The 22,142-nt window shown below is 35.6% G+C and overlaps 1 protein-coding gene across 2 annotated transcripts; it reads right to left on the bottom strand.

The window, feature by feature from the left end:
• Positions 1-22: 22 nt before the first annotated feature.
• On the bottom strand, positions 23-12,108 carry LOC132151763 (histone deacetylase 4-like). 2 transcript variants are annotated; one of them, XM_059560114.1, is made up of 19 exons: positions 11,927-12,108; positions 10,314-10,416; positions 9,939-10,056; positions 9,779-9,849; positions 9,553-9,663; positions 9,311-9,408; positions 8,252-8,330; positions 7,776-8,165; positions 6,963-7,099; positions 6,641-6,865; positions 6,495-6,550; positions 6,152-6,239; positions 2,688-2,807; positions 2,469-2,566; positions 2,132-2,250; positions 1,447-1,580; positions 1,287-1,371; positions 1,066-1,204; positions 23-511 (listed from the first exon to the last, which is right to left on the bottom strand). In XM_059560114.1, the coding sequence occupies exons 5-19, from the start codon at positions 9,554-9,556 to the stop codon at positions 466-468; spliced, it is 1,818 nt and encodes a 605-aa protein (XP_059416097.1). In that variant the 5' UTR covers positions 9,557-9,663; positions 9,779-9,849; positions 9,939-10,056; positions 10,314-10,416; positions 11,927-12,108; the 3' UTR covers positions 23-465. The 2 variants fall into 2 exon arrangements, with proteins under 2 accessions (XP_059416097.1, XP_059416098.1); XM_059560115.1 differs by having other exon boundaries at positions 9,939-9,999.
• Between the last annotated feature and the right edge of the window lie 10,034 nt (positions 12,109-22,142).

Raw genomic sequence — 22,142 nt, 5'->3', positions numbered from 1 at the left:
CTTGATTTCAAAACTATTAACAAGTAAATATACAGGTTCATTACATTTTGAGAACAGCAAAACATTTGGAAGACAATTAAATGAAATGAAAAGGCTATAAAAACATCAATGTAAAAAGTGGAATATATGCAAATGCTGATATCATGGTAAAGTTTGAAAGCAATGCATCGTTGCTGAATGTAAAAAAAAAACATTGACATTGCCCAGAGGCTTCATGAGCAAGCTATAATTAAAATCAATTATTATCAAACAAATGACTAATCACATCACATAATTGAATAAATCACATGAGATTGACAGTGAAGTTGTCTTGTTCAGCCTAGTCCCTGAGAACTGTCTCCTGTCTCACACAAGACTGCAGACACCATAGTAAAGACACAGTAACTTCAGTCTGTTACAGCACTGGATGTCCGACCATTGCTTGGAATGGAATAAAGTCCTTCAGAAAAACAGACAGACTGGCTTCTACACCGATTCAGCTTCATCATGCTCCGTTGGCTCATTTAGGAAACTAGAGCAGAGAACATCACTAGATTAAATAGTCATGTCAGTCCATATCTAGCCATGTTAGTCCATCAATATGCTAATACTGAAAGCTGTTAGATTTTTTTTTTTTTTTAATTTTAACTAATTTTTCCCATTGGGATTAAAAAAAAAGTACTTAAAATGTTGTAAACCATGAAAAAGACAACCAGCTATAAGGTGAATTAGAACAGTACAAACTTTGAACTGAAGCTATGAATTGTTTTATTTTTTTTGATGATGATGATTTCATCATTTGCAGTGTGTTATGGGAGTGAGTGACCACTGAACAGCTTTTTTGGCACAATTTTCTTGCCGTGACCCTCTCATTGGTAGGGAATTTTTGCAGAATCATGAGTAAGGTCAATTTTCACCAGGTATTCTGATGCTTAAACACAATGTGATCACAATGTGAACTAATGGCTTTATACCATAAAGCATATTACAATCGATTAACAACCTCATAGCTCACAGCAAGTCTTTCTTTTGTCACAAAAAATATGAAGAAATAGATGGAATTTTAACTCTATACTATCGTCTTACCAGCTTCTTTTTGGAACCGTCATATGGAGGCTATCCAGGTCTAAAGCAGCTTCACTGCCTGCTGAGTGTCTCCTCTCCGCATTCACATAGGACAGAGACACAGTGTCTACCATAGACCTCACTGAATACCAGTACCTGCCTGAGAGAGAGAGAGATTTATGAAAAGATAAAAAAAAAAAACAGAAAATAGACATGAACAATGCCAACAGAACGATTCTCACTCTGAACATGTAGAACTGTCTTCAGAGACTCAACTGCATTGTCACAGGGTTTCCTCATTAATTCCTTCACATCTAAAGGCTCAGGCTGAAAAACATTCAAACATTCAAACAATACTTAAGGTGATGAAGTTTGCATGTAGGCATCTGTAAACACACACACCTCGTTTCCCACGAGAGCGCTGACACAGGCTTGCAATGCATTGCAGAGGGTTATGGGGTTACAACCTCCCTCTAACACCATCATCACTCGACCTTCAGCCAACTCCATTAAATTCCGGGTCAAGAATCCAAAACCTCGTAAAATAAAAACCTTAGAATGATTATTTGCATATTTGGTTATTGACACATGTCATGCTGACACAAATGGCATTCAATCGCAGAAAAGTCCTGGAGGCATTTTAGTGACTCTTGATTGAACGGTTCATGATGACTATAACAGGGCCATGATTTTTGAATCCCATCAAAATTGCCAAGTCATTAAAAGCTCTTCTGCTTTCCATTTGCAGTATTTTAAGGACTTTTCTAAGGGGAAACCCTACAGAGCAAGAAAATTGCAGAAATAACAGAAACACTCTCAGGCTCAGATAATATAATTAAATGCTCTTGCAAATCCTAGTGAGTTGATGAGCCAAGAGAAATGTTGATTATGAATAAAATAATATTTTATTCAATACTGAAAATTATCAACAAAAAATACATTTTTAAAATGCATTTTTAACCAGTATTTATTTGTATGTGCTTTCTATCTTCATGCTTATTGAATATAAATAATATTTAGAAAATATTGTAGACAACTTGAAAACTGTAGACACTCTGTGGACACAGTTTGTATTTCTAATACATACATTCTGCTGAGACTCTATATCCACCCAGATCCTCTGGATGGCCCTCTGTCGCATTAAAACCAGCTGAAACTAGGACCACATCTGGGGAAAACTCATGAGCAATTGGCATAACAACCGTTCTATAAAGAAAGACAGAATATTTAGCTATTTAGTTCATGTAGAGTTAACAGTGGCACCAGACGGAATTGCATAAAGGTTCCCTGAAGAAAACAAAAGTCACAGGTTTGGAATGGCATGAGGGTGTGTAAATGATAAATTAACTTTTATTTTGTGTGAATGATCCCCTTAACGTAAAACTAAAATGTCACTAGACACTAAAAGGACATCATAATAGTACCTGAATGCAGCTAGGTATTCTGCATCTCCCATTGGAGGACTCAGGCCTCCTGACCAAGCCACGTTTACATTATAGCCTTGCCCTCCATCAGATCCTACCTGTAACATACATATAGCTTCAATTTACATACATAGTCATTTGACACTTAAAGAATGCACCGTCATGCTCAAATCTCAAACACACACACTAGTTTCATAAAGGGATGTACACAAAACTAACTCTGGTGGGTTGTCCATTTCCATGGAAGAAAAAACCATTGTCATAGCGATGCAGGGATATATAGAGGACACTAGGATCTGTATAGAATATCTCCTCAGTTCCAGAACCATGATGGACATCCTGACAAAAATGCAGAGTGCAATGATTAGTGATGAAAAAACACACAAACCTTTTGAAAACTTTACTAATTTAATACGAATAGGGAAAAAAAATGGTTGAAGGTGAAATGTTTAAAGGGTTAGTTCACCTGAGAATAAAAATTCGTCCATCATCTATTCACCCTTGAAGCATCCTAGGTGTACAGTATGTGACTTTCTTCTTTCAGAATAATCTAATCGGAATTATATAAAAAATTGTCCTTGCTCTTCCAAGTCTTTCAGTGGGGTTAAGCGGGTGTTTGCTGTCAACAATTCAGAAGACGTGAATAAAGTGAGCGCAATTTTAATAAAACGTCCCTCACATGGCTCCATGGGGTGAATAAAGACCCCCTAAAGAGAATCCATGCATTATTGTAAGATGATTTCAAACGTAATAAACACCTTTCACGGAGAACAAAAAAAAAAAGCTGGTCACTGATTAGAAGCACAAAACAAGGTTTTATAAAGAAAAACATTGGAGGAATTTGAAATAAGCCAAGAGGAGACTGGTTTTCCTTTGCTAAAGTAAGGAAACTTAGTTTCCTTAGCTCCTACATTTCCCAGAAGCACGCGTGCAACGCACACATCTTCCATCTTCCACCTGCACGTCTTCTGGTTCCCAACAGTCAGCAGATGTTAAGAAAAAAAGTGTTTATTACATTTGAAATCTGGATATTTATCTCACAAAAACGCATGGATTCGATATAGAGGTCCCCCCAGAGCCGTGTGAGGGACATTTAATTACAGATGCGTGCACTTTATTTCACTTCTTCTAAACTGTTGACAACAAACACCTGCTTACCCCCATTGAAAGGCTTGGAAGAGAAAGGACCATTTTTAATATAATTCAGATTGGATCATTCTGAAAGAAGAAAGTCACATACACCTAGGATGCTTCAAGGGTGAGTAAAACATGGACAAATTAAAAAAATTTTAAACTAACCCTTTAATGTTTGTGCCAGAAGCTTCAACAGCACAAACAGATTACAGTGACAAGACAGATAGTAAAAATAGAATAAGTAAATATGAAATAATATATAACAAATATAAAAAATAAAAAAATTCACAATGTACAAAAATATACAAAAGATGGTATTTGTGTGTACAGGTATAGTATGGTGTGTTAAATAAATAAATGAATAAATAGTGTTGTGTATTACACGTTTATTGCCAAGTTCATGAGATGGACTGTCTGAGGGAAGAAACTATTCTTATGCCTTGCTGTGATGGTGCTCAGTAGTGCCAATCAGAAAGCAACAGTTTAAAGAGAAAGTGTGCTGGGAGTGAGGGGTCCAGAATGATTTTCTCAGCCCTTTTACTCCCTTTGGATGAGTGCAGTTCTTGGAGAGTGGGGATGGTTTGTGCCGGTGATTCGTCTGCAAGCAGACTCGTCACCATCCTATATGAGGCCGATGAGTGTGGTGTCATCTGCAAACTTCAGGAGCTTAACAGAGGCGTCTATAGAGATGCAATTGTTGGTGTACAGGGAGAAGAGCAATGGGGAGAGAACACATCCATGAGGGGCACCAGAGCTGATGGTGCGGAAGCCGGATGAAGATGAGGTTCCTGTCTGTCAGAAAGCTGGTGATCCACTGACTGATGGAGGTGGACACAGAGAGCTGGGTTAATTTGGACAGGAGGTTTGGGATGACCGTGTTAAAGCCCGAGCTGAAGTCCATGAACAGGATCCTCACATAAGTCCCTGGTCTGTCCAGATGTTGCAAGATGTAGTGCAGTCCCATGTTGACTGCATAATCCACAGACCTGTTTGCTCGATAAGTAAACTCCAGGGGGTCCAGTAAAGGTCCAATGATGTCCTTCAGGTGGGCAGCACCAGTCTTTCAAATGACAGAAAATTTGGATTTCTTTGGGATGGGGATGATGGTGGAGGGTTTGAAGCAGGAAAGGACTTCACACATCTCCAGTGATCTGTTGAAGATCTGTGTGAAGATAGGGGCCAGCTGGTCAGCACAAGATTTCAGATAGGCTGGTGTAACGACGTCTGGGCAGTGTTGCCAAGATAAATAAACAACCACAGCTTCAAAAACAAGCCCAATATTATTATATTGTCATCAATATTATTTATTATCAATAAAAAAGCCTGCAACATAGTGAACTGAAACCACTCTGAGTTTGAAGAGCAAAAACATAAGTTGTTTTACAAAAATCATCAAACTGTAACAAAGCGGGAGTGCACACACCATCCTCTGATCACCTGTGAGCAGAATAGTTTTGGAGATGGAAAAGGAGTATAAGACAAGAGCACTAAAGGAGAGCTTTAATATAGCCACATATTGATGATAATAAACTCGAACCACATGTATCCACTATTAGTCCTACTGCTTGTTTATTTATTGATTTAATGATTAATGCATTATAAAAAATATTTTACAAATAGTATTAAGTCACCTTCCTCCCCTGTACCATTCACCTTCTCCCATGTTTACTCTCAATCTCTGTACATCTCTGGTGGTGGCGTTGTTTGTCTATTTACATCTACTAACCATCATCACTTGGATTACAGTGTCACATCTGCATGTTAAATGCGATGTGCGATGAAGAATCATGCTACAGCACTTTTATTATTGCACTGATTGGCTTTTAGCTGTGAGCAGACAATGTCAATAATATATTGGGAAAAAAACAGCAACCATAAATGTAAAGAAACAAAGTTCTTTGTCAGGTTTTCCTAACAAGCAACCATATTTTTTAGATAGGCTAAAAAATGCAACCCGCTATTTTTTTTTATGACTTAACAAAAAATTACAAAATAAATAGCCCAAAGTCCGGTAAAATACACAAACTTGGCAACTCTGCATCTGAGCCTGGTGCTTTTCTTGTCTTGTTTTACGAAAGACCTGACACGAATCCCTTTCACAAACCAGAAGTGCCGGAGTGGGGGAGAAGGGGGTTGCTGGAGGTGTTAACAGATCCAAGGAGAGAAGGTCAGAATGGATGTGGGGTGTGAGACAGGGGTTTTCAAACCTGCAACAGAACTCATTCACATCGTTGGCCAGTTGTTGATACAACACAGTGATGAGGTATGGTGTCTTGTAACTGGTGTCTTTCAGTCCTCTCCACACTGATGCAGGGTCACTGGCTGGTTTTTCAGCTTTTTTCTGAATAGTTTCTCTTAGCCACTCTGATCTTCTTTGTCAGTGTGTATTTGGCTTGTTTATACAAGACTCTGTCCCCACTCCATATAAATTCTATCGCCACTCCATACAAATTGTAACTTATGGTCAATACCCTTTATCAGTATTTGCAAATATGTGTAAATGATGAAATATATCTAAGGCAAAAACTGTGTGTGTGTGTATGTCTTACCCAATCTACTATAAGGATCTTTTTAATGTTTAATTGCTCCTGAAGCTGTTTAGCAGCAATAGCCACAGAATTAAAGATACTGAAACCACTGTAAAAGAAAAAAAAAAAAACATGAAAAATATTTTTTTAAATGTCATTTATTCCTGTGATTTCAAAGCTGAATTTTCAGCAGCCATTACAACAGCCTTTAATGTCACATGATCCTTCAGAAAGGAGCTTAAAAATCAATTAATCAATTTGAAAACAGTTGTCCTGCTTATTAAACAATAGATTAGAATAAAATAAAATATATTTTTGTAACAATGTAAAAGTCGCGTCTGCAATTGTTTTAAGTGAAACTCACAATGTTTGAGACTGTGATGCATGGTGTCCTGGAGGTGTGACTACAGCAAACCCATTCTGAGGATGAGTCAGAAAAAGGAGTAAGAATCTGAACTGCTAAATGCTCTGTGGTTATATGAGAGGAATCGTGGACTATGGGAATCTCACCTTTATCTCTCCTCTAGCCACACGGACAGCCAGCTCAATCACACTGCCCACTGACATCTTCAGTAGTGCTGCACTGCAGGAACTAATCAATACTGTATCAAGGTCTGTTTGACTTCGATTTGGTATGAAAGATGTACTTTCTGAAAATCCAGAGTATGAACAAATAAGCTGTTTTGAATGGACTGACAGTAGTTCCTCCAACGTGGCCGGCCTGCCTTTAACCAACTAAGAGACAAGCACACACACACACACACACACACATGGAAGTAAATTCTCACAACTGCAATAATATTTAGAGCTTTATGAGCTGTTCATTGTTTACCTTACACTGACTCTTGAGGCCACACTGCTGCAATCTTGACCAGATACTTTCAATTCTGCCAGCATACTCAGTATGAAAGCTGGTCACTTCTCTAACATTACACTCATGTTGCAGCATCTTATATTCCATCACCAAACCTACACACACAAATACACTTTAAAATAAACATAAATATATATTAAGGCTACAGAGTTACCGTATTAATATAAATGTTAATATTATGTCATGTTTTAGACACAATACTGTGCATTTTTGCTCAATTTTGCAAGTAAAAATATTTAGTATAAAGCCACAGCAGAACATATTATGCAATTAATTAATTATTTTATAAAGCTACATTTTAATGCTATTTTGAAGCTTTTCTCATTGAATTTTTTGAACTTTTGTTTAGAAGAGATACTACTGAAAAACTGCACTTTGACTTTTCTTGTGATATTCCTTAAATATAAATATGAACAGTGGAGCCAAAAGGTCTACGACCACTAGTGAAAAAGGTTCTCAAACATATTTAATTACAATTTTTGCATTGAAAAAACTATATTTGAGCTGCATGAAGTTTATGTAAATAAATCCCAATGATGATGTTATCCAGCATGATTTGAGAATGATACAAATCTTGGGCTTCAATGGAAGCTAGAACATCCAACCAGAAAGCTCATTAACACAAACTGACCAATTTGACTGGTGACTTAGAAATTGTGCAGAAACATAAAACTAAATAGAACTTAATTATCTTTTATTATTATTATTATTATTATTATTACACTAAAAAGCATTATGCCTACTTTGTTGTGACACCCTCATTCCTTCTACCTGTGGTATAGTTTGGGTTTCTCCTGACATCCTGGGCTAGAGGGGAGGAAACGTGTAAAGGCAGATATCCGTTACTGCGACGGTTTATATAGACCGATTGGGACCGCATGCGTAAGTCCTCTCTTGCTCTCCCTCTGTCTCTTGTCAGCACTGAAGAAGATATGGGCCGCACCATGTGAGTAGGTACCTCACAATGAGCCTGTGAATAAGAGCTCTGTGTGTTTGCTTGCAAATGTGCATTTGTCTCAGTGTGTTGCTGGAATGTCTCCTGTGGCCAGTGCTGTTGATGTGTAATCATAACAGTCTGAGTCTGGATGTGCTGGATATAAGAAGGTACCGACTGGGATTTGCTCAAAGGCCTATGATACATCACTGTCCACTGCCTAGAAGCTGGGAAAGACAAAATTAAATAGCAAATTAAGTTTTATAGTAATTACAGTAATTCTCTGGTCTCAAGATTAGTTAATGTGTGATACCTGGAACAACAGTTGGAGGCAAGGTATTGCTGTTCCAGAGCATGGGGTTCTGAATGCCAACATGTAGAGGAGATTCATCCTGAAGAAAAGTAGATTAATGAATTGCAATCAGGAATGAGCAAGGTTTAGGTTTAATGTAGCATTTAAAAAAATTATTAAACAATTGCAATGGAGCCTTTTCACACTTGAGTGTTTGGAGCATCGAAGTAAACTATAGTATATTAAATTGTTGGAGCATAGAAAATATTTATTTAGCATTGTCATTTATTCAAATATCAAAAGAAAGAAAAAATTCACTATTCCACAAAAATATATATATATATATATTTTCACAACTTTCAAAAAAGAGATGGATTACGTCAGTTAGAAAAGAGAAAGATTTCAAATTTACAGTAATGCCCTCAGCAGCTGTGTGTTGACTAGGTTTTATAAATTAATGACAAATAAACAAAATTGCATTATAAACGTACATCAAATTATCTGAAAATTGCAAAAACATAATCTTAAAATGCATGCTAGATTTACTACATCAGTAGTTTTCAACCATTTTAGAATTTAAAGTTATTTAATTATATATATATATATATATACACACAAAAACTAAAATGTCATAAAAAAAAAATAATAATTCCCTTACAAACATACAGTCTTGAATCTTATAGTCACAAAATCTTATAAAATTGAAAATAAATTTTTTTATATATATATATATATAAACTTTTAATTATACATATCATACATATTTCAGCAATCCCAGTCTCGGTAATTAAAAAAATGAAAACAATTAGTGTTGTCATAATTACAGCAGAAATTGTAAGTATTGATTAAAAAAATAAAATAATTACTAGGCAATCACAACACTCATCCATCCCATAACTGAAAAAAAAAACATAACATAACATAACCTTTATGCTAAGTTTGGTTACTTTAATTACACAGTCACAACGTCAGCTTTGTAAAAGGAAGAAAATTAACAACAAAATATATTCTGCCTTGACCCCTTTACTCACATGAGAAAATGTATATAAAGAGAGAGACAGAGAGAAACCAGTTACAGACCTCGTGTGGTACTGATATGTGGGTCTGTGGCTCTTGACGGCTCATCTGTTTATCTGGTGATGAATTTATGGATACTGAAGTAGAACTGGAAGATCCCCCTACAAAATACACATACCAGGTCACTACAGTGTCTTAAAAATGATGGAACAAAATGACCACCCAAATATTTACATTAAAATACAAATAACTGTATTATATCTTTGCTTTATTTCATTTTACAACGGTGTTAAATTATTACACACCCATAGAGTCAGATGCTCTGACAGCAGGGGGCGCACTGGTTTTACACTGCAGTGGGTTCTGTCTTCCCGATGCAATTCTCTTTGGTCTTAGCTTCAGAAATGGATCTTAGGCTTCTCACATGCAATGCGCAAACACAAATAAACATGTGAAGACCACCATCAATTAAATAATGTAAAAGTTCTTCCGATTTCTACTTATTTCACTTGTGTATGTGTACAAGCTCACATGTTCTTCTTAATGGATTGTCCTCCTCCAAATATTCTCAGACTTGGGTTGGATCCTGAGGTTTAAATTTCCTGAACAACAGAAAATATAAATGATTCCAACACTACAATCTAAATGCAACTTTAGATCCAAGTTTAAAAAGGTTTTTGTTGTTTCCAACCTGTGTTTGTTGCAAATATGCTGATTTAGCTTTCGTTTCACCCAGACACTGGCACCTGCACCTGCCAGTCACAACAATTATCAATTAAACCATTCCACACAGAGTTTTTAGAAACACTCTATGAAATAATAGAATACAACAGGGTCAGAAATGAACCAAGGCTTGGTGAAAAAAAAGCACAAATGTCAGAGGCTTTTTTTATCTGACATTTGAATTCATAATATGTATTCATGTATAGAGTTCAGACATTATAGTGACAGTTTCAGTTACAATTTAATTAGTTTTTGAGATAAATGGACAAAAGTTAATTTCTGACACTGTCGCAAAAAAAAAAATTTTGTCTAAAAACAAAAAACTTGAGAGCAATGAGAGTACTCTGTTCACTCTTCTTTATATTCAAAAGCTGATTAAATGGCTGTTTTCCCTCTTGTGTGCTCTCCCTCTCTCTCTCAAGCTTCTTGTGCTGAAGTTCAGACATCTGCATAATGAGGATGAGAAAAAAAGTCAGTTCTGAAACTCTAATATTGTATATCAATGATTCCAGGAAGACTAGCAGAGTGTTCTGGAATTACACTGCAGTATGTGAGCTAACACCAGTGTGGGTCTTTGTAGATACCCATATCATATTTGAAATTTTAAATAAAGTTTGAGATTCAGATACTGCAAGTGGATTATTATCAGTGACCCTGTCTGGATGTCAAGAATGCCAAATGCATTTGACTCACAAATGAACAACGATATTTCTCACTCAATGACACAGTATTATAGTTATTGTTTGATTGTACTTTTAATCCGAATTCATGTTAGCATATGTTAAATGACAGAACTGGTTTCATCTGGATCAGCAGATATAGTATAACATTTAGACAACAATTACTTTTACCTCAATTTCTAATGAATAAATAAATAAAAGAAAAGAAAAAAGGAGTGTACTTTTTGAATGTAACACACACAGAGATTATCCAACCTTTTATGTATTCAATATTTATAATAACTTATTTGCTGTTTTAAAATAAAATGCTTTTTGAATTAGGAGTTGAATATTTCTATATCACTTTCATTTAAAGCAGACAAAACAAAAAATCTAATATTTTTTATATATTTTCAAAATATACATAAAAATGGCCAAATTGTATTTACTAAAATTAACTTCACATATATTTAAAATATATAAATCAATTTTTTTAAGACATTTAATATAAATATTGCCCTCCACTGAAAATATAATACATTCACATGTAATATTTAAAGAAAAAAAGAAAAATAACTTTATGTTGTCTATAACGTGTGAATATATTACACTTTTAAATAAAAATATGTAGTTAATAAATGCTAAATGTAGGCTCCTGTGAGAATGTAAATGTATTGACCCTGGAATACATATTGAAATAAATGAAGGTATATGAAGGTCGAAAGTAAATATATTTTCAATTTTAAATTATATTTTAAATGGCTCTTGGCAAACATTTCAATCAAAATCATTCCAAAGCAGAACTAACTCATTTGACCAAAAGCACCAAAAGACAGAAAGGTCCAACTTCCAAAAGTTCTGGAGCTTACAAGCTTTTATCTATCCCTCCTTTACAATTTAATGAGTACAAACCAGTTGAAAGACTAAAAAGTGCAAAACTCACAGTTAGTCTTTCAGTCATTTGTGAAGTCACTCTATACACACACATAGCAGGCTAGGTGATTGATGTGTTTATAGATATATTTTTGTTTGTCATGATGAAAGACTAATAGTAATAAAAAAACTTTCACAAAAAGACTCAAAGTCTGTATTTTTTACCTAACCAATATTTAAATATAATAAGGATTGCTTCATTACACATCTGTCTTTAGCTATATGAATATATGTCATTGCATTTGATCTCCCAAACTACTATAATATTACAGTAAACGTGATGTGGCAGTTCATGCAAAATTTCAAAACTCTACATGGTATCCGAACAAAGCAAATAAAGTTTAAACACACAAGAATTTCTTACCTGTCACCTCTGCATAGCTTTTCTATCTCTCATATTTTTCCAGGCATCAAATTCTCATCTGAAAAAGACAGAAAACATGGCATTTGCTCTCTCTGGCTGTCCACATCACACAATGAAAAGCAGAACTACACAAATCTAGATTCAAAGTACTTGCATATTACACTGGTCCTGCACTACAGCGAACTCCAGAGGTGTGATTTTGCCGAGTGACATCTAGCTACACTTAGGTTTGCACTGCCCTCCCTGAAGCCCCTCCTGCTGAGCTCCCTCTCTTCTCACTACATCAACAGTGGTTTGCCTCTCTCTACTAATACATTTATCAATGATTTCATTTGAAATCCCTAAGTTGTGCATGCAGATGATGGATATCCCCTAGTTTTTACAATATCACTAAATGTAGGCCAAGTAACAATTGTAATAAGGATTAGCTGTACATTTCCGGTGGACGGTCTACACAATCAAGCATTAACACAAACATGTTTGTTTCTATGTAAATAAGGACATCTCATCGATGTAATGGTTTATATTTAGCCGTGATGACATTTGCGAAGCCTTAACCTCAACCTCACCTCTAACCCACACAAGCCACTTGATATCAGAAGATTTAATGCAAAACATAATTTCACTGATTCATGAACTTCTCATAAGAGTGAGAACCAGTGTTGGGGGTAAAGTGTTACAAGTAACGTGAGTTATGTAATCAGATTACCTAGTATATAAGTTTATTATAACTAGTAATGCATTACTTTTTAATTTACAAGGGAATATCTGAGTTAGTTTTTCAATTAATTAAAACCAATTACTTTGTTTTCCCATGTACTGACTGAGAGCTCTCATGTCCTCATGTTGAGAGAAATCAGGAGCAGGTGCCCAGGTGTTGTGTGCACCGTGTGAATATGTTGTTACTGTAGTTCTAGACTAAATGTAAATGCATTTAATCATCACACTTACACAAAAACAGATTCAGTGTTCCTCAAAATGAATAAAAACAGTGAAATGCAAACTCAGAATATGAGGCAAATCTGCAATACTTAAATATGTTAAATAACACAAATATTCTTTATTCATTTAATCTCATTTTATTTTAACCAGCGTCTCTGCTGCTGACCTTCAATGATCCAATTCAACAACACTAATAAGCAATAATAACTTCAGATAAACATAATATTTGTGTTTGCTTTTTTTTTTTTTTTTGGCTGAAAAGACAAAAATGAGCCCAACCCAAATGAGAAAAAGTAACACAAAAGTAACGCAATACATTTCTTTCCATAAAAAGTAATTAAGTAACACAATTAATTACTTTTTTAGGAAGAAACACAATACTGAAGATAATACTGTACTGTAAAAAATACAAAAATAAAATTGTGTTTTAAATCAGTTAGAAGAACAGGTGGGGACTATGAACAATTATATTCTTGAGAAATGAACATTTAAAAAAAATGATGTAATAGAATAAACAGTATAATTTAAATGTTTTAGGAAATATACTACAGGAAAATATTAAAACAGCAGTTGTGGAAGCAAATTAAAAGTTATCGAAGGTCTAATAATATAGCACATGATAAGTGGCTAGAATATTTTATAAAGTTATTATCTGATTCCAAATTTAATATATAGATGCTGATTTTGAAAACTTTGTCACAGATTGTTTAAGTAATCATGAAGTTGTATTTTTAAATGAAGATGAAATTTTATGAGATCTATAAAGCTATTATGTCAATGCGTAATGGAAAGGCTCCTGGACCAGATGGCATCATTACATTTAACATATGTTATGTCCTATAATGCTCTCTTAATAATATTATTATTATTAAGAGGGACAAATCATAGCCTCACACCAGATCTCTGGAAAGCTCCCTGTCTCTAATATTTTGTTATATAAAGTTTATATAACAAAATATTAGAGACAGGGAGCTTTCCAGAGATCTGGTGTGAGGCTATGATTTGTCCGCTATACAAGAGTGGTGATAAAAATGATGTGGGAAATTATAGGGGGATCACATTGCTTAATGTGCTTTGTAAAATTTTTACAAATGTCTTGAACGGGAGATTAGTGTTTTCTGTAGAAGTAAATAATATCTTTTATGAAGAACAAGCAGGGTATAGGTCAGGTTATTCTACAATAAATACTCTTATTAAGAATGGCATTGGTGGAAAAGTTTTTAGTGTATTGAGATCTATGTTTTCTAAACTTAAATCATGTGTGAAAGGAACCGATGGTCTAACAGAGTATTTAAGCTGCAGCATTGGTGTAAGACAGGGCTGCATGATGAGTCCGCTTTTGTTTAATCTTTTCTTAAATTAATATATAACAATGTTGAAGAATAATTGTAAAGGTATTCAGATTGAAAGTATGACAGAAGTACAGACCGTGTTATATACTGATGATATGGCTAATATAGCAGATAGAATTGGAGGGTTACAGAAACAGATTGAACAGCTGAACATTTTTTGTATCTTTATGGTATGAGAGTGAATTTGAGTAAAACAAAAAAAATATGGTTTTTAGAAGAGGGGGCTCTCTAAGTAAAGATGAAAAATAGAATTTTGCTGGTGAACAGATTGAAGTGGTTGATTGTTACAAATATCTTGGTATGTGGTTTAAACCAAAATTGTCATGGTGGAAACCCCGACAACTTTTAGCAAGCCAAGGCAAGAAAGCAGTGCTAAGGTTTGTTCTTAAACATAAAATGAGCTGAAATCAATCTTTGTATTTGTTTGATCGCATGGTTGCACCTATACTTTATTATGGATCTGAGATATGAGGTTTTGAACCAGTGGAGTGTATTGAAAATATTCAGGTATCTTTTTGTAAAAAACTGCTTATTAGTTCAAGTGTGAGCATTGTGGCTGTCTTGGGTGATCTGAGTAGATTTGTATTGTCCACTTCTTATATGAAAAGATGTATTATGTATTGGTTAAAACTGGTGTCTATGTCCAATTATCATTATCAAAAAATTGTTTATAACATGCTTGATCAATTGGATGAAATAGGTAGAAAAACATGGGTTACTCGTATTAGAGTTCTGCTATATTTTCATGGTTTTTCTAGTGCCTGGGAAGCTCAAAGTGTAGAAATATACGAACATTTACAGCTATTCTTAACCAGCAATTAAAAGGAAAAGCACGTGAGGCATGGTCGACAGATACCTGGGCCCTTTTCTGAGACAGCAGTGAGGACAATGTGGTTTTACTCAGAAACACACACAAGCAGGCCGCCCCATATACGAACCACTCCTGGCCAGATGCACAACCACCTGCAAATGCATCCCCAAACTCACTTACAAAATGAGCAGAGCTCATGGGTGTCCTTCATGTTCTGAATATAAAAAAAAAAAATGTATGCTGTTCCAGTAAATACCTCTGCTGACCTCGCCGCATTCCTTTCCATTTGCCCAAATCTTTATATCCGTGTCAGTGTTTGTGTGTAAATAACATTTCACTGACATACTGACATTCTGAGCACGAGCCAAACTGAGGTGACATGATGCTCTATTTTCCAGTATTCCTAATCGTTGAGACCTATACTTCAAGCAGCACCTTTTCATTTGTTTCTAGAAACACTGTCAATGGATGTTCCAAATTTTACTCATTATAAAAGAATAGAATGCAGATTGTGTTTTTATGCAAACACCTGGTTTGGGATGCTTATAGTAAACCTAACAAAATTCTCTGTTTACAGTACGTTGATGTTCATCAGCTAGGGCACACTTCCAAGGCAACAGCCACAGTTTTAATACCCAGACAGAAACAGAGAGGGTACAGGATCTGATAAGTCAGCCATTAATTTTTTTCTAAAATAGATGTGCAGCAACCCGCCCTGATTTAGACCCATGTTTACACACTAAAACACAAACACACTACGCTTTTAGGTCAGCTTGCCCAAAACTCGTTCTATTCTGTGAATTTTAGGGGACCGACATTTCTCAATATATTTCTAGTAATCCTGTAAACACAAAAAATGATTTCTCTCAATAAAAAAACAAACTTGCTGCTTATTAATATTTAGTAAGGCAGTTAAGTTTAGGTATGAGGTTGGATTAAAGGATCTAAAATATTGTCATGAAGAAAGAGGCATTAAAGGGTTACTCCAACCCAAAATAAAAAATTTGGTCATTAATCACTTAGCATTGTCTTCTCTTCCGTGTCTGTTGTGAGATTTCAAAACACTGCAGTTTGTGATATCCAGTTCGCAAATGAATCATTCGATGTAACCGGATCTTCTTGAACCAGTTCACCAAATCGAACTGAATCGTTTGAAATGGTTCGCGTCTCCAATACGCTTTAATCCACAAATGACTTAAGCTGTTAACCTTTTTAATGTGGCTGACACTCCCACTCCGGAGTAATTCATTTACTCAAACAGTACACTGACTGAACTGCTGTGAAGAGAGAACTGAAGATGAACACTGAGCCGAGCCAGATAACAAACAAAAGATTGACTCCTTCTCGAGTCATGAACCGTTTCTGTCAGATGCATCTGATTCGAGAACCGATAACTGCGCATGTGTGATTCAGCCTGAAGCAGACTGACACACAGAGCGTCTGAACCGAACTGATTCTTTTGATGATTGATTCTGAACTGATTCTGTGCTAATGTTATGAGCGCGGGTAAACCGAAGGCTTGAGTCAAGGGCAATCATCGCAAATGACGTCATTACATCGAGCGCAAAAGAACCGGTGAACCGTTTTCTTCAACCGGTTTATTGAATCGAACTGTCCGAAAGAACTGCTGGTGATCCGAAAACCGATGCAACCGGTTCTTGACTCGATAATTGGAGACGCGAACCGTTTCAAACGATTCAGTTCGATTTGGTGAACTGGTTCAAGAGGATCCGGTTACATCGAGTGATTTGTTCGTGAACCGGATATCACTAAACTTCAATGTTTTGAAACCTCACAACAGACAGGGAAGAGAAGACAATGCTGAATAAAATCGTAGTTTTTGCTATTTTTGGACCAAAATATATTTTAAATTTTAAAAAAAAATTCTAACTGACCCTCTGATGTAACATGGACTACTTTGAAGATGTTTTTATTACCTTTCTGGACAGTAGACCGTACACACAGTTTCAATTGAGGGACTGAGAGCTCTCGGATTAAATCTAAAATATCTTAAACTATGTTCCCAAGATGAACGGAGGTCTTACGGGTTTGGAACGACATGAGAGTGAGTTATTAAAAACATAATTTTGATTACTGGGTGAGCTAACCCTTTAAAACTGTCCCATAGACTATCAAATATACAACAATGTCAAGGTCCAGAAAAGTATGAAAGACATCGTCAGAATAGTCCATCTGCAATCAATTTTATGAAGCGACGAGAATATTTTTGTAAGCAAAGAAAACAAAAATAATGACTTTATTCAACAATTCCTTTGTCAACTGTCTCCTCTGTGTCTCTCCATATCACCGTATGCTGCATATGCTCTTCTGTGTCAGCCGCGCCACAAGGATGCGCTGTTTCTACGTGTATTTAGCTTTAATTTAAAAGAAAACAGCCTTGTGGTGCGGCTGACACAGAAGAGCATTTTTGTTTTCTTTGCTTACAAAAAGTATTCTCATCGCTTCTTAACGTTATGGATGAACCACTGATGTCTTTCATACTTTTCTAGACCTTTACAGTGTTATTTACTTCGATGGGACAGTTTCAAGCCTCCCAGTTTTCGTTTAAAATATCTTAAATTGTGTTCCTAAGACGAACAAAGCTTTTACGGGTTTGGAACGACATGGGGGTAAGTGATTAATGACAACATTTTCATTTTGGGGTGGAGTATCCCTTTAATATGTGTTTTATAAGTACTAATAAACAGCCAATATGTTATATGCATGCTATAATAAGCATCAGTGACAGCATGCTCAAAGCATCACCAATTATAATGAGTTCTATATGTGTCATGCATCACTTCAATATAATAGTCTATAAAGCAACTTACGATAATAACTGATACCCAGAATCAATTTATTACTTATGAAGTTCAACATAAGACATGACTTTGTCACCTCATCGAATGCCTCCTCTGTAATTGACTTACTTTTTAATGTAATTTTCTAGATTTATGTAGTATTTGCTTCAAAGGTCAAATGCAAAGGTCATTCTCATGCAAGTTTATGAAAGCATTAGGAGACACCAATGTTGGGAGAAATATTTTGAAGACTCTCAAAGGTCTTATTTAAAATGCTGATGATACAGGGCCTCCTGTGTGAAAACTCAAGCAAGGACTGGAGAGATATAAAAATAGGCCCTTCTCTGATTTTGGAGACCGTTTGAACTCAGCTTGCTGAGGTGAAATCTATCACTCATCATAGCTTCACTGACCTCAGCTCAGTCTCCTCTCCCTTCTCCTCACGGGTTTCTCTGATATCCACTCTGTGGCACAAGGCATCTCTTATCTTCTGTTCCCTGCATGGCAATGAAAAATCAACCTACGCTCTGCTAATGAACGTCTTGTGAATGTGCGCCCTGATAAAACTCTATTCTCTACTCATTCTCTCTCTCACACGCCACATACAATGAGTTGAAGGTACTCATGCAGCTGTAAAAAAAAGCCTGCTCTGAATTGGATATCAGAGAGGTGTTCAAGAGATGAGATCTACACTGTTAGCCAAAAACTAAATCTCAAATTTCAATCTCACTTCCATTCCTTCCAGCCAATATTGGTTCAGTAGTTGCTCTCAGATCTATTATCCTTAATATGACAACAACTTGAAGACAGTCATTTAAATGTCTACTTCCATACTATTTAATATGCAAAAAAAAAAACAGTACACGCAATGATTGGTTTGGCTGAATTCATAGTATTCGTGCTTCTATCCCATGGATGGAGGAGGAGTTGTAAAGGGCAGTGAAGAGGAGCACCAGGACAAGACCACAGGAAACAGATGATTCTTCTGCACAATCTGACTTTGCTGCAGCCTGGTATTGAACTACTGGTTTCGTCTGGTCAGAGGAAAACTGGCCCCCCAACTGAGCCTGGTTTCTCCCAAGGTTTTTTTCTCCATTCTGTCACCGATGGAGTTTCGGTTCCTTGCCGCTGTCGCCTCTGGCTTGCTTAGTTGGGGACACTTCATCTACAGCGATATCGTTGACCTGATTGCAAATAAATGCACAGACACTATTTAACTGTACAGAGATGACATAACGGAATCCATGATGAACTGCCTTTAACTATCATTTTTGCATTATTGACACTGTTTTCCTAATGAATGTTGTTCAGTTGCTTTGACGCAATGTATTTTGTTTAAAGCGCTATATAAATAAAGGTGACTTTGACTTTGACTTTGAAGAGAAGCAGTGCTGTGCTGGTATTTGTGACAATGACAACATAGCAGCTGAAGTGCCTCCTAATACCAGCCATATAGAAGACAGCCTACTTTTCTAACCAAGTGTATTACTAGAGAGTATGCGATTTCAAACCTACTTCATTTTCTACTATAGGGGAGTATTCGGATGCAGCCAACGATACATGTTTGTACATGTAAAATGTTGCTGTTACCTTGATATATTTTCTGTCTGCGATACTGGAAAGGCCACGAGCCACCTATAATCTGAAAAGTGAATCCGTTACAATCTCTTCCAAAGGAGTTTCACAAAATATTCTACAAACACACAACTCGAAATTAAAACTTATATTAATTAATACTAATACTAATTAAAAGTAATGATCATAAAAGAAACAGATTAAATGTCCAAAAAGCACAAAATAATTATTCAAATCATATATAATTTTATACTAAATTTGTTTAGAATTTTTTTAGAACGTTTTTTAATCCAACATGTCGCAAAATTCTCATGACTCCCATTATTTAATAAATAAATAAATAAATGCCTAGCAAATTTCAAAAAGAGTTCCACACATAATAAACATGACATAGCAAATATATATATATATATATATATATATTTTTTTTTTTTTTTTTTTTTTTTTTTTGCTATGTCATGTTTATTATGTGTGGAACTCTTTTTGAAATTTGCTAGGGATATATATATAGATATATATATATATGAAGATTAGGTTACTCTGCCAATCAATCTATTATTTGGTATTTTAATTATTAATAGGGTACCGTCTGCACCGAAGCATCCTCTCTGTTGATTGCCATTTAAAACGAGCTCCTGAACGTTTGTGCCACTCTTCAAGACACAAAGTGGTCTTCTAGCAGTCTATCCCACAGCCCGATTGTAGAACATCTCCATCTAGTGACCATAAAATTATATGAAAGCTTAAGTATTTTATTTTACTAGCCTATGGACGTGAACTCAATGGTCTTATCCTCATATCAATGCAAATTACTGCACACAAAAATGTTTATAGGCCTATGGTGTATATTTTTGTCAGATTTGTATACTACACACGTTTTACTACTGAAATTTATCTCTCATAACCTATTGTGAATCTCAGGCATTCATATTTTATTACATGAGTAGCCATACATAATATTCATGATACATTATTGCATGGTTTGGTATTATGTTGTAATGTACTGTTCTAACACTCAACAATATAGAGTACGGTCAGAATGGGGTGAGCTATTGCAATTTTTTCTAAATTTTTCCTGTTATTGTCAATAATCAGATACAGTGGGTATAGAAAAGAGACACCCCTTTAATATAACCACAATTCTGTTTATTCATTATTATTATTATTTTCTGACATGTTGATGTTATATCTTTTTCTTTAATGTTATAAGTTGCTCCTGGATAAAACAAAAGCTTTGTTCATCTTCATTTCAGGCTGCACAGCAACAAAATGTTATTTTAAAGGCAAACTTTTCTATACCCACTTTAGGTATTATACATTTCAAGAAAGTGGAAATAGAAATATATATATTATGTGTGTATATATGTGTGTGTGTATATCAGAGGTGTCAAGTAACGAAGTACAAATACTTCGTTACATTACTTAAGTAGAAATTTGGGGTATCTATACTTTACTTGAGTAATTATTTTTTAGCCGACTTTTTACTTCTACTCCTTACATTTTCACGCAAGTATCTGTACTTTCTACTCCTTACATTTTAAAAATAGCTTCGTTACTGCCATTTCATTTCGGCTTGTTTTCATTCCGGCTTGTCATCATTCAAAAAAAAAAAAACTATCCAGACAAATCGCGCCATCCGGATGGAGTGATTTTGATTGTGGTTGGATGAGAAGTATAAACAGATACCATTCCGACACCCTATTGGTTTGTACGCGATCCATCGCACCTGCACAAGACACAAATCACATCACACTCCAGCCAGGACATAGCCAGTTTTGGGTTCATTTATCAAAAAATATATTTCTTAAAAGTAAGGTTGGATATGGAACCGGTATGCACCTAACTGAATAAGAGGAAGCCGATTTCGGTGCCTTTTAAATGCCTGAGCGATCGATTGAAATTTTTGTCCTGGTTCTCCGAAATGTACACAAGAAGCACGGGCATCGCTAGGCTTTTTTAGCGGGGCTGTAGCATTTAGCTCCATAAACTGTACACAAATTTGTGATCGCCTCAGAGTCATTCCCCTTAAGTTTCATATGAAACCGGCGTCAGACCGGTCTCTTCTCCGTCTTTCAGCGCGCTCTTCAATCCGCAGACCGCGGCGGAGCAGCGCGAGCGGAAACAAACACAGAGGACACAAGGTATGTGTTTATCGAAAGATTGTTAGAATATCCGTATCTGTGCAGTTCTTTGTCATAAATGCAGTTTACAAAAGGTCACGAGGGAGCAGTCGGTTTCTCATCTTCTGTAAAGTTTTCGCTGCGTTCACCGCTCATCACTAAACAGCTGTTTCCTCCAGCGAAAATCTAGCCCTTAACACATATGAACGAACACTTAACACTTATTTAAATATACTTAATTTAATCGTACGTACTTCATACATACACCAGCTACTGTGCAAAAGTCTTGGGCACGTTAGTATTTTCACTAAAGAATGGTGTTCGGCCAGTTATTTATATACTTTGCTGTTTCAGTATAAAATATCAGTTTACATTTCCAAACATTCATTTCGCCGTTGTCAGACTGCTTTTGCATTCAAAATCGCACTAGATTATTAATAAAATTAATGGCAAACTGATATTTCCTACTGACACACTACAGCATATATATAAATAACTGGCTTAAAACCCTTTTTTGGGGTGAAAATACTAATGTGCCTTAGACTTTTGCACAGTACTCTACTTTACAAACGACTGTTGCTACTTTATAAAGAATAATCCATTCTGTGAATGACT

The sequence above is a fragment of the Carassius carassius genome, chromosome 10, assembly GCF_963082965.1.
Source record: "Carassius carassius chromosome 10, fCarCar2.1, whole genome shotgun sequence".
In the NCBI taxonomy this organism is placed as follows: domain Eukaryota; kingdom Metazoa; phylum Chordata; class Actinopteri; order Cypriniformes; family Cyprinidae; genus Carassius; species Carassius carassius.
The sequence above is the reverse complement of the archived record's forward strand: the minus strand, read 5'-3'. Positions and strand labels throughout refer to the sequence as shown.